Source organism: Phoca vitulina, unplaced genomic scaffold, assembly GCF_004348235.1.
Source record: "Phoca vitulina isolate PV1807 unplaced genomic scaffold, GSC_HSeal_1.0 scaffold10, whole genome shotgun sequence".
NCBI classification, from domain to species: Eukaryota; Metazoa; Chordata; class Mammalia; order Carnivora; family Phocidae; genus Phoca; species Phoca vitulina.
The window spans coordinates 37,245,984-37,260,084 of record NW_022589713.1 but is presented as its reverse complement, the minus strand read 5'-3'; the positions used below and the strand labels follow the sequence as shown (position 1 = coordinate 37,260,084).

The 14,101-nt window shown below is 49.9% G+C and overlaps 1 protein-coding gene across 2 annotated transcripts; it reads left to right on the top strand.

Annotated features, from left to right (window-relative positions):
* Positions 1-6,587: 6,587 nt before the first annotated feature.
* On the top strand, positions 6,588-11,651 carry EOMES (eomesodermin). 2 transcript variants are annotated; one of them, XM_032409217.1, is made up of 6 exons: positions 6,588-7,480; positions 8,466-8,620; positions 9,268-9,389; positions 9,832-9,990; positions 10,080-10,141; positions 10,970-11,651. In XM_032409217.1, the coding sequence occupies exons 1-6, from the start codon at positions 6,594-6,596 to the stop codon at positions 11,649-11,651; spliced, it is 2,067 nt and encodes a 688-aa protein (XP_032265108.1). In that variant the 5' UTR covers positions 6,588-6,593. The 2 variants fall into 2 exon arrangements, with proteins under 2 accessions (XP_032265108.1, XP_032265107.1); XM_032409216.1 differs by having other exon boundaries at positions 10,913-11,651.
* Positions 11,652-14,101: the final 2,450 nt, after the last annotated feature.

Genomic DNA, 14,101 nt, shown 5'->3' with positions numbered 1-14,101 from the left:
GGGAGGAGGGGGTTCCACGGACCTTCCTGGACCCTGCCCAGTGGTTAAGCGGTCCGGGCTGACCAGGACTTGGGGGCCTCCTCAACAGCAGCTTTCTACGGTTGCTCTTGCTTTGCTCTTGTCCTCTCAATTTGCAGATGCCGCCACTGAGGCCCGCAGGGCACCCCAGCGAGCGGGTCCAAATGGTGTCCTTTTGGGGACCCCCAATTCAGGGTGTCTTCTCCAGGAGCGAGAGCCCTGCGGGAGGCATCCGACCATTCACTCAACTCCTTCGTGGTCGGGCGTTTAACCAAGTAGGTGGAGAACAAAACCTGAGCTAAATACCCTTTTTTTTTTTTTCTTTGACAAATAATCGGCCAGAAAGGCAAAATCCCGGCGGGAGGCGGGAGGGCAAGGAGGCCTGGGAAAAACAGAATGCTAATGCGGGCCTGGAGGGGGCGGAAGGCGCACCCGGGCTAGGGCGCCCCAGCCGCCTCCCTTTGAAGTGCACCTTTCCAGCCCCGCTCAAGGGGAGGGCGCTGGATTCCACCCTTCCCCCCCACCCCCTCCATCCCGCAAGGTTCTGGAGAAACTGAAAGAAGCTGTAGGAACAACTGGGGACTCTCCTCTCGGGTTCTAACTGACTCAGTCCTGCCTCCTACTTCTAGTTCACGTTGCTTTTGACCTGTTGGTTCCTGGCCTCCCCCCAGCAGACCCGGATGCATCCTCGTTTCGCCCCAGTATCTACTAAGAAGAGGGCGAAAAACGAGCTCAATATAAGTGTGATGGGGAGCAATAGGAAAGAGTTTAGACCTTCCTATGTGCCAGGTGCTGTTCTAATTGCTTTACATTCTGTATGCTATTATTACAAGTGGGAACTGGGGGACAGAAGGGTTAAGGAGTTTGCCCAGACTCACAAAGGTAGTAAAAGGTAGAAAGCCACAAATACATAAAATTCTGCATACAACGTTCTGGTTTTCTCTTAGTTTATGGAATGATCTCTTTGGTGCCCTTCTTTCCTCCCTGCCCCTCACCCTCTCTTCCTTGGTTCTTATGGGCTTAATGCTTTCTGCTGAGTAACTTCTCAACCAAGATTTCCCCTCTCCCCATTTCTCGCAGGGGGCCTGAATGGGAGATTCCAGCTGCCCTGTCATTCTGAAGCTTTGGTCAACAGGATTGGATTCTGCCCACCTGTTGTGTAGACATCCTGCCGCACCTGTACCATAGAGGTGGCTTCTGTTGAAACACTCATCGCCATAGGCTCTGCCGACTCTCTTAGTGATATGCAAGTGATTTATGGTCAGGAGGATATTTCTCCTTGGCTACATGTTGGTTGTTCCCATTAACAGCCGTACTGCAATTCCAGCACTAACTTTTCTATTTTCCTGTGGAAGAGTGTCAACATTGAAATACACAGGAAAAGCCATGCAATCACGTAACAACTTTGGGATAGGAAAGGTCTAGAAAAGATTTTTAAAATCCTAAAAAGTCTTAAAAAGATGAAAATGCCAGGTCCATTAATTTAGGAAGATCTGTGTTATCTTTTTTTCTTATAGGATAGGGAAAATAGTATTTTCACTTTTGTCTTCATGGTTATAAATCCTGAGACCTGACACTGTCCTTGGGCTATTTTATCTGTTCTAGTTTACAGATTTAGTAACCCTTTTCTTTCAGTCAACAGATGAGCCCCTACTAAGTGTCAGGACTTTCAAGGTGCAAAAGTAAGCAAGACAGGTGGAACCCTGTATAACTCTTTCATATTTTAATGTAGCAATAATTAGCCAAATAGTCCCATAATTTATTTCTGAGAGTTTTTTACTTTATTTACTTTGCCCCACATGGCTTTCTTGTATTTATGTGAATCTATGTACTTCCATAAATGTGAATATAATAATGATAGAGCAGCACTGAAATCCAGGAATTCATTTGCTGTTTAAAAAATACTTCATAAAAAAAGATTCTTGACTCAATGTTTAAGAAAAGATCAGTTATTTTTTGTAATAAACAACTTTGAGTATGTTTCTTAACTTTCATTCCAGGATTCCCCCATCTCTTCATATTTTAACAGTAAGTTACAATTGCACTTAGCAATCTAAATACATAGATGGATAGCTAAGAAATAGTTTAAATTCGCCATGTTTGTTTGAAAAAAATACCATGAGTTTAATGTAACCCTTTGCCTCACGCATTGGTGGACCTGGAGATTTTTTTTTTTTTTTTTTAAAGCAGTGATCATTCTATTCCAGCGTCATGGTGAAATATAAATTCTTATAAAAGTAAAAACTGTGTTGGTGGGTGTATCTTGCTGTTGTCAGCAGAATCAAAACTACTTGTCCTTGCCAAAATGTTTTATCTTACAGGACATTTTCTTTAAAAGAAAAAAAAAGTGAAACATGAACAACCTTACGGTGATGAAAGCTCCCTCCCCCTTTGGAAAGCACAGTGGAGGTGGCAGATCTGGCCAGCAGAGAACAAAGGGCCAAAGAGTTAACCTGAGATGGTGAAATAAAATGTAACATCAACAAAGAAAAGGCCATAGATAAATAGTAAAAGGACCAATTCACCACAAAACACCCATTGACGTTTTCCCAGAGTCCAGGCGAAGCGCTGGTGACCGGGTAATGTTGGAATGTTTTCCTAGGGTTAAAAGGAGAACCGGCAGCAAGTCTGCTCAGAATTTACAAAGTGTTTGAATAACACGGACGGTGTTTTGATAACACATTTTTAGTGGGGGTGAAAATAATAGACTTTATTGGGACATTTATATGGGCCCCCTTGGTTGTGTGTAGAGGGGGGCAGGGCAGGAGGAAAACCATAGATCATTGCACTCATCTATAACTCACCCCTGTAACTTATTCACATATATGTATATGTATTTGATGTGTAATAGTCTTGTTATAGCAAAATGTTTCTCAGTGTGGCTTTTAAAAGATGAATGCACTGATAGTGGTCACCTTTAAGGGGGGAGAAATGAGTAAAGAGGTCACCTGGCCAGGTTGGCAATAACTGTGTGTTCTCAGGATGAGATGGTGGCATGAAGCTGATATGATTGCTTGTACCAGTAGAGCATAAGATCTTCCATAGGCTCACACACAGGCTTGGCCTTGGCTTCCTTGTAGCCTTCAAAGGGTCCTGCTTGCCCCAACTCAGGCTGAAAGGTGCAAGATTTGAGTTAATCCAGCCAGCATTTGGGTCTGGGGTTCCAAGGGGTCTCCACGTTTCCTCCCCAGTGTTGATGTTTTTGTTCAATGTATTCCAATACACTGTCAGTTGAGCCACATAAAACCAGGCACCTTTCAATAAATGTCTCATTTGGATTTCATGAAGCTTGGGGTGTAATTGAAATCAAACAGCAAACAGGCTGGAAGGCGCTGTTATTTGCCCACCCAGTCTAAGGAGGGTGCCGCCTGACATGTTCACTGAAGCCAGTGCTTTAGCTTGCTTTCCTGTTCCTATTTCTGGAGAAGAGTGCTTGGGTTTTAAAGTTTGGCTGGGATACATGAAAATATTTTTTATGTCTCTTTCCCTGACTATAAGTAAAATGGAGCCAGCAAAAGAAAATCCATTCCAAGTAGGAAATCACAGATTTGCTCATCTATAACTCCCCAGGCATTTAGACTAGTATATTCCATGTGTAATAATAATAATAATAATAATAATAATGCAATTAGTCAATCAATACAGGAAAACCATTCAATGAGATTTCTTTATCTCTATGTTGTCAGGAAAAAATCATCTTTAGTTGAAACAGTGCTTTTCATTATATTAAAAAAGAACTTGTAACTTATAAATGTAATATAAATCATGTATATGTTTTCCATGTTCCCAAAATGCCAGGTCTCAGAGTAGTTTTGTGCTAGCCCGAATTTTGATTCTCTGAATTCCTCTTTATTTCCCCATCTGTAAAATGTGTTAAAGTTTGGGTAAAATAATGGATATACTGGGGAGGTGGGGAGATGTAAACTGCAATTTCCTGCCCCAAGAGTCAACACTAATCTTGATCACGCATACGGTGTATATATTTAATAATTAGGTAGCACTCAGAATGAACCCACGCGCTTTCAAGAGCTTGCTCTGGGGCTGGAATAAAATCAACCCTTTCTGATGTGGCGCGGGGGACAGCTGGCCCGCGTTATTTGCGCCAGAGTGGGTCGGAACGATGCCTGTTGCCGGCCATGGCACTTTGCCACGCGCAGCGCTTCCCTGGCCGCCTCGAAAGCAGTTTGAAGGGACACAGAGGCCCGCTTTCTCTCTGTGATAAAGCGCAAAACTGATATCTACCCCCAGCCACCCTATCTCCAAATAATGTGAGATTCCATCTCACCCCTACTTATGCCTCAAACATCCTGCAGCTCAGGTCAAGCCTAACGTGGAGGAGCCCGCGAGGCGTAACCAGGTTCCCCAAACCCGAGCTACGTCGCCAAGATGCCCAAACCGCGCAGCCCCTTCCTTTCCTGTTCTCGCGTCCCCCTCACGGAATCTCCACTTTGAAAATCATGAAGTCTGCAAACGCACAAAGTACTTGAAAAATTCAATTCTTCACGACTTCCCTCGGTCAAAATAAAACAAAAGCCGGGAGGTGGGGGTGATCGGAGCAGGGAGCCAAGCCAAACCCGACCTCAACTAGCAGGACGAGATGCTAGGGGCGCTGGGCTGAGTGCGCTCTGGGCCACCTTTCCAGGGATCTGCTCCCGGGCTGCTCTGCCCAGGACCTGCGGGACCACCGCCCCGGCCCACTCGCTTAACGTGCTCCCTCCCCACTGGCTGTGTCCTGAACCTGAAAACCTTCTCACGCCCCCGGTTTTCACCACCCCCCAAAACTGGTAAATTCCCTGGAACGTCCGAGTGTATTACGGACCGTCTTGCTCTCTAACCCAGACGTGCCGCTGTTGGTTTATGCTGCTGTGGTTTGAACCTAGGTCGGAAAGCTTCGAGCTATTCTGCACTGGCGTGTGCGCGCTCAAGAAATCCTGCGGCCGCCTCATCTGTTGTGGGCTAAGAGTTTCCCGTGTGATCGTGTTCGGTTGGGGAAGCAGAGTCCCAACATCTCAGCCGGAAAATGCGCTCCCGGAGCGATTACAAGCCGCGTCTGTAATTGCTTATTAACAGCGAATATTCATGCTTCTCCCTATCCGCAATGAAACATGCCTCCCCCCTTTTCGGTAATAAAACAATAAAATAAGACGGCACCACTCTTGACTCTACTGTCTGCGGAAACGCAAGGGAGAAACAGGCAGCTGGGGCAAAAGGGCTTAATTCAGTATCAAACTGATTATTTCACTAATTATTCTACCTTCTGTGTTGCGCCGCAGAGGAGAGGCGCAGGGAATCTCAACCGCACTGCTGCTGGGGAACCTTTGTTTCTCGGTGCCAGGCCCCACTGAAGATGGTGTGTGGGGTGGAGGGAATCCGGGATTCAGGGAAACGGAGCTGCGGTGGATTTTCAGTTGTGGGGAGTAAAAGTGATTGCCTTCTGAAAGCAGGCGTGTTGGCATGAGGGTGAGGGTGTCCCCAGTACCCCACCCCGCCACGGCTTCTGACTCATAAGCCGGTCCTCAAGGATGGCAATGTGCTCTCGCTGTCCCCGGAATCCCAAACGCGGAGCGCAAGGTTTCCTCTTCACGAACACTTCCCAGTGAGTAAAAGAGTAGAACCGAACAAAATGGGGTTCCTGTAGGTTGAAGGCCTGGGAGCCTTCCACCATCGGGAGGAAAGTGTGCCTGGAGCTACAGCCCCTGATGAGGAAAGAGACCTCGCCTCGGCCTCTCTCCGACTCTCCCCAGATCCCCACCCTCAGGGACCGGTGCCTCTCTGCAAGCCTTCAGCTCGCAGAGCTTTTCTCGCGCCAGCCTCTAAAACCTGCTCCCGCCCCCGCATCCTCCTCTCAGAGTGCTGAGATGACTTCTGTGGCAGGAGTGGACCCCGCTACGCAGACCCCAAACCCTGTTCCCCTAAACTACAGCAAAATACGGACACCAGAATTGATTCTCACAGTAGGACAGAGTCTCAAAAAAAAAAAAAAAAAAAAAAAAAAAAAGACTAAAGGAAAAGAAAGTCGCAGTCGACATGATCCAATTAGTAAATGCCTAATTGAATTAGTGTCACCTCCATCAGCCAATAGGAGAGTCCCCGGGCTGTGGGGCCGCGAAGCCCCTCCCTGGCCGCACATATATAAAGCAGCCAATGACAGCCTGCAAGTTTCCAAGTGGTCAACTTGACCCACACTCGGGCAGTCGAGAAGGGCAGAAAGGCTAGCGCTGGTGGGTGGATGGGGACAGAGATCTAAATCCTCTTCTTCCTGGGTGTGAGTGTGGAGGAGGACGGGGGTCCAGAGTGGCAAGAAGGACGGGAAGGGAAAAGGAGAGTGCTTTTCGGTCAATTTCCACCTCCTGCCTTCAAACTCTGCGAGCTTTCCTCGCGGAAAGGACGCTGGGTTCCCGGCGCGCGGGTGCGCGCCTTAGCGGCCCGCGTGCGGCCAGGTGGGTAGCCCCAGCACCGGAGGTAGGGGAAGTTACCTTCCCCTCGGAAGAGGGCGCTGGCTCCCCCATCCTGCCTTTATATTAAGGCCGCGGAAGGAGAGGAAGCAGCCAGCTGCCGTCTGCGCTTTGCAAAGCATGCAGTTAGGGGAGCAGCTCTTGGTGAGCTCGGTGAACCTGCCCGGCACGCACTTCTACCCGCTGGAGAGTGCGCGAGGCGGAGGCAGCGGGAGCGCAGGCCACCTCCCTGGCGCGGCCCCCTCGCCTCAGAGGCTGGACTTAGACAAAGCGCCCAAGAAGTTCCCTGGCAGCCTCTCGTGCGAGAGTGGGAGCGGGGAACCCACGGCCGCCAGCGCGGGGGCCCCCGCGGCCATGCTCAGTGACGCCGACGCCGGGGACGCCTTCGCCAGCGCCGCGGCAGTGGCCAAGCCCGGGCCCCCGGACGGCCGCAAGGGCTCCCCCTGCGGGGAGGAGGAGCTGCCCTCAGCCGCTGCCGCCGCCGCGGCCGCTGCCGCCGCCGCCGCCGCCACCGCGCGCTACTCCATGGACAGCCTGAGCTCGGAGCGCTACTACCTCCAGTCCCCCGGGCCTCAGGGCTCCGAGCTGGCCGCGCCCTGCTCGCTCTTCCCCTACCAGGCGGCGGCAGGGGCGCCCCACGGATCCGTGTACCCTGCTCCCAACGGGGCGCGCTACCCCTACGGCTCCATGCTGCCCCCCGGCGGCTTCCCCGCGGCTGTGTGCCCACCTGGGAGGGCACAGTTCGGCCCGGGAGCCGGCGCGAGTAGCGGAGCGGGCGCGGGCGGCGGCGGCGGCGGGGCAGGCGGCCCGGGGGCCTATCAGTACAGCCAGGGGGCTCCGCTCTATGGGCCGTACCCTGGGGCTGCAGCTGCGGGGTCCTGCGGAGGATTGGGGGCGTTGGGGGTTCCTGGTTCCGGCTTTCGTGCCCACGTCTACCTGTGCAACCGGCCTCTGTGGCTCAAATTCCACCGCCACCAAACCGAGATGATCATTACGAAACAGGGCAGGTGAGAGCAGCGCGGAGGGGCTCCGAGGTGAATGACAATTGAGTGACTGTGTGGTCCTGGGGAAGGCCGGGGGTGAGGGAGCTGTGCTCATTCGCTCCGCGATTTGTTGGGAGAGTGTTTTTCCGCGCGCATCTCCAATCCGGTGTCCCTCCCGGTCCGCGCACCGGTTTGTGCACGGTGCTAATGTTACAGCTGCCCCCCACCCCCGTCACCCTCACCTGGACTGGCGAGAAGGAGGCGGAAATGGAAATTGGGAATTGTCCACAAAGCTGGATTTACTAGATCCGCCCGCTCGGCATACCGAGCTGGTCCCTGCATACCCGCGAGGAGCTGCGGGTGGGGAAAGACGCAAAGGTTGGCTTCCTGAGCGCAGTAGATGGGCTCCCACAGTTTTAGGCGCCAGAGTCTCCACGGGGCGCCTCGGGGAGATGGGCATCGGAGGGTTGGCTGGTGCGGGTAGTTGATTAGGCAGGCCCTGGAGCCAGACCTGGTGGGGTTCGGGACGTGAGAAAGTTCTGATACCCATCCAACTGCTAACAGTGGGTACGAATGGGAAATGTGAGGGGTGGGTGCTGGGAGAGGGGCTCTCAAGGGGAACTTTGAGCCTGACGAGTACCATTTAAAAATTTTAACACGAACAACTGAACGTTGTTCTCTGGTACTTAAACGTAGAAAAACGAATGATTTTTCACATCCTGGAAGAAAAATTAAGAACTTGAGTGGGGAGAGGGTGCAGTAGCACCTCAATCGGGGAAATGCTTACTTTGGGGCAAATTGTTTCAGAAAAGAGATGTTCCCAGAGTTGACAAGTCAAGTATTTTGCAGAGTGAGGGGCCACTTTGTGGGCCAGTATTCTGTTCTTTCTGTAGGCTTTTCAGTGTCCTACTCTGACCTACCCCAGGTGCCGGCAAACCTGGTCTGGTGCGGGCCTGCTCTCAGGCATCCGGATTTAAACCGCTTATCCTGCTTCTGTTCCCTCATTCAGGCGCATGTTTCCTTTCTTGAGCTTCAACATAAACGGACTCAATCCCACGGCCCACTACAACGTGTTTGTAGAGGTGGTGCTGGCGGACCCCAACCACTGGCGATTCCAGGGGGGCAAGTGGGTGACCTGCGGCAAAGCGGACAATAACATGCAGGGTGAGGAGAGAGGAGGCCCAGGCAGGGAGGGGCGGGCGGTGAACTCCTGACTCGGAAAACTCACATTTAAATCGAGCACTTGCCCCTCATCTGGGGCCTAGAGGTGTTAGTATGAGTTTCTTGGTGTTGATTGTTGGAATGGGGGAGAGAGGGAGAGAATTGCCAAGTCAGATTTCTTGCCTAGGAATATAAACTTTGGTACTGTAACCATGACCCTACTCTTCCCCACCCTCCCCCACCAATTCCTACTAAATTCTCCTGGGTGGAAAGGGCTCCCAACACTCCAGCCTTCACTTGAGAAAGCCTTCCCCAAGGTTGAGTCCACCCATGAAAACCCAACCACTTTCCATCAGATGTTGCCCTACCAGCTTTAGGAGGCCCCAAATTGACCTTCAAGAGACATCTCCTGGTGGCTCCTTTTATGTATTTTGAGGTAGCATTAAGATGACTGCCTTGTTCAAGGAGGGCCGGAAGCACAGGGGCCCTGGGAGGGCTGTCAGTGGAATCCCGGTGGAGAGCGAGCTCTGGGGAGACTTGTGCCTGAAGACTAGCTCTTGAATCTATATGTAACAGACATCCCTCCCCTATGTCCATGTGTAATCAGCCCTATCTGCTTGGGTTTTGTGTTTTGTTTCATTTTCTCTTAGGCAACAAAATGTATGTTCACCCAGAGTCTCCTAATACTGGTTCCCACTGGATGAGACAGGAGATTTCCTTTGGGAAATTAAAACTCACCAATAACAAAGGCGCAAATAACAACAACACCCAGGTAGAGTGACAGAGGAGGGGGTGGCTTCTGGCCATAGATCTCTTTTCCTAACAAGTTACCATACTCTTCGCTGTATTTGTAATATCTGCAGTTGTTTACCTGTTTGCTCACCTAGTTCTAACCTTTTTTTTTTTTTTTTCTTTTGACCTCTCATTTTCACTAGACTTCAGTCAACAGTGAGTTGACTATTAGGAGAAGAAATACTAAAGTCTTTGGGGGACTTAGTAACTAAGAGGAAAGAGTGTTTGTCAAACACACATAGCCAGCCAGCTAGGTTTTAAGTTGCAAAAGCAGCAATGAGAAGATCTTAAAAATGGCTATAGAAAAAGGTAACTGTCAGTGGGCGACAAGCAGGAGTCCCATTCCAAAACATGTAGTTTGTCAAGATTTACCTCTAAGAGACTTTATGGATTTGGCAGCTCTTTTTCTGTACCATTTCCAGATGATAGTGTTGCAGTCTTTACACAAGTACCAACCCCGACTGCACATTGTTGAGGTGACAGAGGATGGCGTGGAGGACCTGAACGAGCCCTCAAAGACTCAGACCTTTACCTTCTCTGAAACGCAGTTCATTGCGGTGACTGCCTACCAAAACACCGATGTGAGTGTCCCAAATGGCCCAAGAATCTCTACAGCTAGGTCCAGCGTGATAAAGCACTCAACAACTGACTGTTTTTCTCCCCTCTCTAGATAACTCAACTAAAGATTGATCATAACCCCTTTGCAAAAGGCTTCAGAGACAACTATGATTCGTAAGTGCAGCTTTTATTCATATTTGCATGGTCATCTTTGAACAGGACATACATAACCAGACACTTCCCAGAGAACATTCTAGGACGAGTCTTCACGTTTGTTTGGGATTTTCAGCTATTTTTATTTTTGCATTTTTTTCCCCCTTGGCTAATCTTGCTTTAGAATTTTCATGGAAGGGTTTGTTAATTTTTAAAGCAATGTTAAGGGCTGAAAAATGAGGAGCTATTTTTTTTAACATTTGAGTGGAGATTTGAAATTTTCATAATCTGCATTTATATACCTTCCTTTTCATTTGATCCAACTTTTATATCCTCTGAGGAATAGGTATTATTACTCCCCCTCTTTTATTATCATTATTATTTTTTTTTTTACATAAGAAAAACCTAAAACTAAGAGGATGTAATTTTCACAACATTAAACAGTAAGGCCCCACAAGGCCATTTACATGTGGGATTTCTAATACCACAGTCAGCATTCCTTCCCTGACATTGACAAAGGAGAGTGGCACTGTTCTTCAAGTTCTAGGACTTGCAAAGGTGGATTTTTCTATAGTTTAAATACTTAGTGCTTGGGAGGAAACTTTTTCCGTATGAGCCAAGCGTCGGGCTGAAATGGGCCAATGCATCTCCTACCTCCATCCCTCCACTCCAGCAGACCAGTGCTCCCAGTACAGCCCACTATGTGAGCCTTTTTGATTTCTGGGAGGTGGTTATTTGGTAACAACATTAGGGTTTTTTTTTTTTTTTTAAGTGTTTCTCTTTATATTGTAGCATGTACACCGCTTCAGAAAATGACAGGTTAACTCCATCTCCCACGGATTCTCCTAGATCCCATCAGATTGTCCCTGGAGGCCGGTACGGCGTTCAGTCCTTCTTCCCGGAGCCCTTTGTCAACACTTTACCTCAAGCCCGATATTATAATGGCGAGAGAACCGTGCCACAGACCAATGGGCTCCTTTCACCCCAACAGAACGAAGAGGTGGTCAACCCTCCCCAGCGGTGGCTTGTCACGCCTGTCCAGCAACCTGGGACCAACAAACTAGACATCGGTTCCTATGAGTCTGAATATACTTCCAGCACCTTGCTCCCATATGGTATTAAATCCTTGCCCCTCCAGACGTCCCACGCCCTGGGCTATTACCCTGACCCAACCTTCCCTGCCATGGCAGGGTGGGGAGGTCGGGGCTCTTACCAGAGGAAGATGGCTGCTGGACTCCCATGGACCTCCAGAACAAGCCCCACTGTGTTCTCTGAGGATCAACTCTCCAAGGAGAAAGTCAAAGAAGAAATCAGCTCTTCTTGGATAGAGACCCCCCCTTCCATCAAGTCTTTGGATTCCAACGATTCGGGGGTATACACCAGTGCTTGTAAGCGACGGCGGCTGTCTCCCAGCACCTCTAGTAATGAAAATTCTCCCTCCATAAAGTGTGAAGACATTAACGCTGAAGAGTACAGTAAAGACACCTCAAAAGGCATGGGGGGGTATTATGCTTTTTACACAACTCCCTAAAGAGTTATTTTAACTTCGTCAAAATGAGCTAACTTTTTGCAGATGGACTTGGTGGTGTTTTTTGTTGTCTTCTTTGCCTAGGTTTGCCAAAAAGACGTTTGCATTCCACCTTGATGCATCCCGTTTTGTGCAATCCTCTAAAAGAAGGTGCCAAAGCTTTTTAATTGCTGCAGGTAACTGAAACAAGCCTCGCATTTTTTTGTTTTTTAAATAAAATTAATGAAGGACTTTAAAGCGTTTTAAAAATTCGAAGGTTATTCAAGGTTCTGGATTTATTTATTGGAGGCACTAAACATTCAGAGAATCGGGCTGTGAAGATTCGGAGTGCTGAGCGCTAGCCAATGAGTTGAAAGATCTGGTTCTCATTCCTATGTGTAAATCTGTAAGCAAAGAGAATCCCGGAGTGGCAAGGTGTTTTGCTTCTGGAAGAGAAGGGCTGGGCCTTAAGCTTCAACAGGGGACTTTTTGCTGTTACTTTCCGCTAGGGACAAAAGATAGCTAGGCCTGGGAGGTGAGAAAAACCTTACGTGAAGGTGCTGGCTTTACCTGACTTTGATTCCTCCTAGGCTTCCGAAGCAAGCCATGTTTGGCCCTAGTTCAGGACTGTGTCACAGGCTAGGCCTCTGCTGCGGGCTGGGGTGGCTAGTAGGACTCAGGAGAAGGGTGGGGAAGGGAGTGGCCAAAAAAGAAAAAAAGAGAATTTTAAAGTGTACAGTTTTGTGTGTGCTTAGATACACTGTAGAATACCGTGGGATATATTGTACAAATAGTCTCCTTACGTGTCTGAGATGATGAAAATTGGTGCTTTGGCTTTGTCAAGAATTCACAGATCACCTGACAGCAGGGCTGGGGGGGATAGGTTCTCTCATCATCCCGGATATTGGGGAATATTCTGTTTACTTCTTAGATAGTTAAGAATGTATTCAGCTACAATGTACTAACTTGAAACATGTGTAAGGAAAACTCCCCTATTTCACCCTCTTTCTTTGCCATCCCCACTACCCAGCTCGGTAATGTGAAGAAACTAAAACCTGATGCCACAGCTCCTATAGGCTTTTTAGAGATCTTGGATTTTTATGTACAGTCTTAGTCATTTTTAATAAATGTGGTTCATTAAGGGAACAGGCATAGCTCTGTCTTCTGTACTTGGAGTTGTAATCTTTGTTTTAAAGATCTTATTTTTCCTCCCTCTCCACCCTTCTCCAGCATGAACAGTGTCCCCCACCCCCCACCCCCACCCCCAGGTTCTAGAATCTGTAAGTGGACACTGTAGTCATGAGGGGGTGGGGTTGCTTTTGTTTATCTTCTTTTTTTCTTGAAGATGAATGGGTTTATTTCCTCACCCCACTGGGAAGTCTGGACAATGGGTATTGGGCCGGTGGGGGTGGGGGTGGGGGAGAGGGGAGGTTGCAGAGATGCAGGATTGCCTATGTTAGGCTTAACCCGGCCTGGAAAACCTCGGCCACCAGCTCTTGGATTCCGGGCCCTGTTTCGGCCCGTGACCATTTCGTTCTCTGGGCTTTTTCCTAGGCGTTCTTGGGGCCACCCGTCCCTGGACCCACGTGGGCTCCCCGGGAACCCCCGCGGCCCTTTGAGCGCGCACGAGTTACTGGTCCCTGCAGCGCGGCGGGAAGCGGGCCGCCCACAACTCAGCTTCTGCTCCAACCTGCGGCTTTTTTTCTACATGGAGCCCCCAAGCGCACCCGCCGCCGCGGGCTGCTCGCCTCGGTAGCTGCTGGCCGGGGCGCGTCGCGGGCGGCCAAACTCGGCCAGGGACGCTGGGGACGCTGCGGCGGCGGCGGCGCGGGCGAGGGGCGGGCGCGACACTTACAAATGAGGATTCCAGTCGTCCCGTGCAGCTCCACTCTGCAAACAGCGGCCGGGGAGCCGTTCGCCCTGAGTCTAGCTCCGTTTATTTGGCTCTCCTTCCCCAGGAGGCCGAAGGCCACCCCATCCCCTGGCTGAGCCCTAGGCCCGCCGAAAAGTTAAACCCAGGAGTGGGGCGGAGGGCCCTTTGTCCCCCCCTGCCAGACGTCCCGCCAGGCTTATCTGCAGACGGCTTCTGGCCCAGCTTGCAAACCTTTCCAGCCCCTTCCTGACCCTCCCGGGGTAAAGGTCTGGCCGGGAGGGTCATTTTGCTAAACTGCGTGGCGCGGAAATGCAGCTGCTAAGAGGATTAGCTGCTGGGAGGCGAGCAATCAGCCGGGACCTCCTCCTCTTCCGCGCCCAATTAAGGCCGCTAGGAGCCTCTCCCCAGTTTCCCATTCCCTGTATCCTTCCTGGGCCCGAGCTCTTCCCGCGCCGCCCGTGACCTTGGGGGCCCTGACTCTAGCCCCAAGTCTATGACCGTGCCTGTTCAAAAAGCTTTGCCAAAGCCGCCCGGAATTTTACGACGCTAGAAGCGAAAGCTTGAAATCTGGTTTATGTATATTTATTATGGATGACAGATT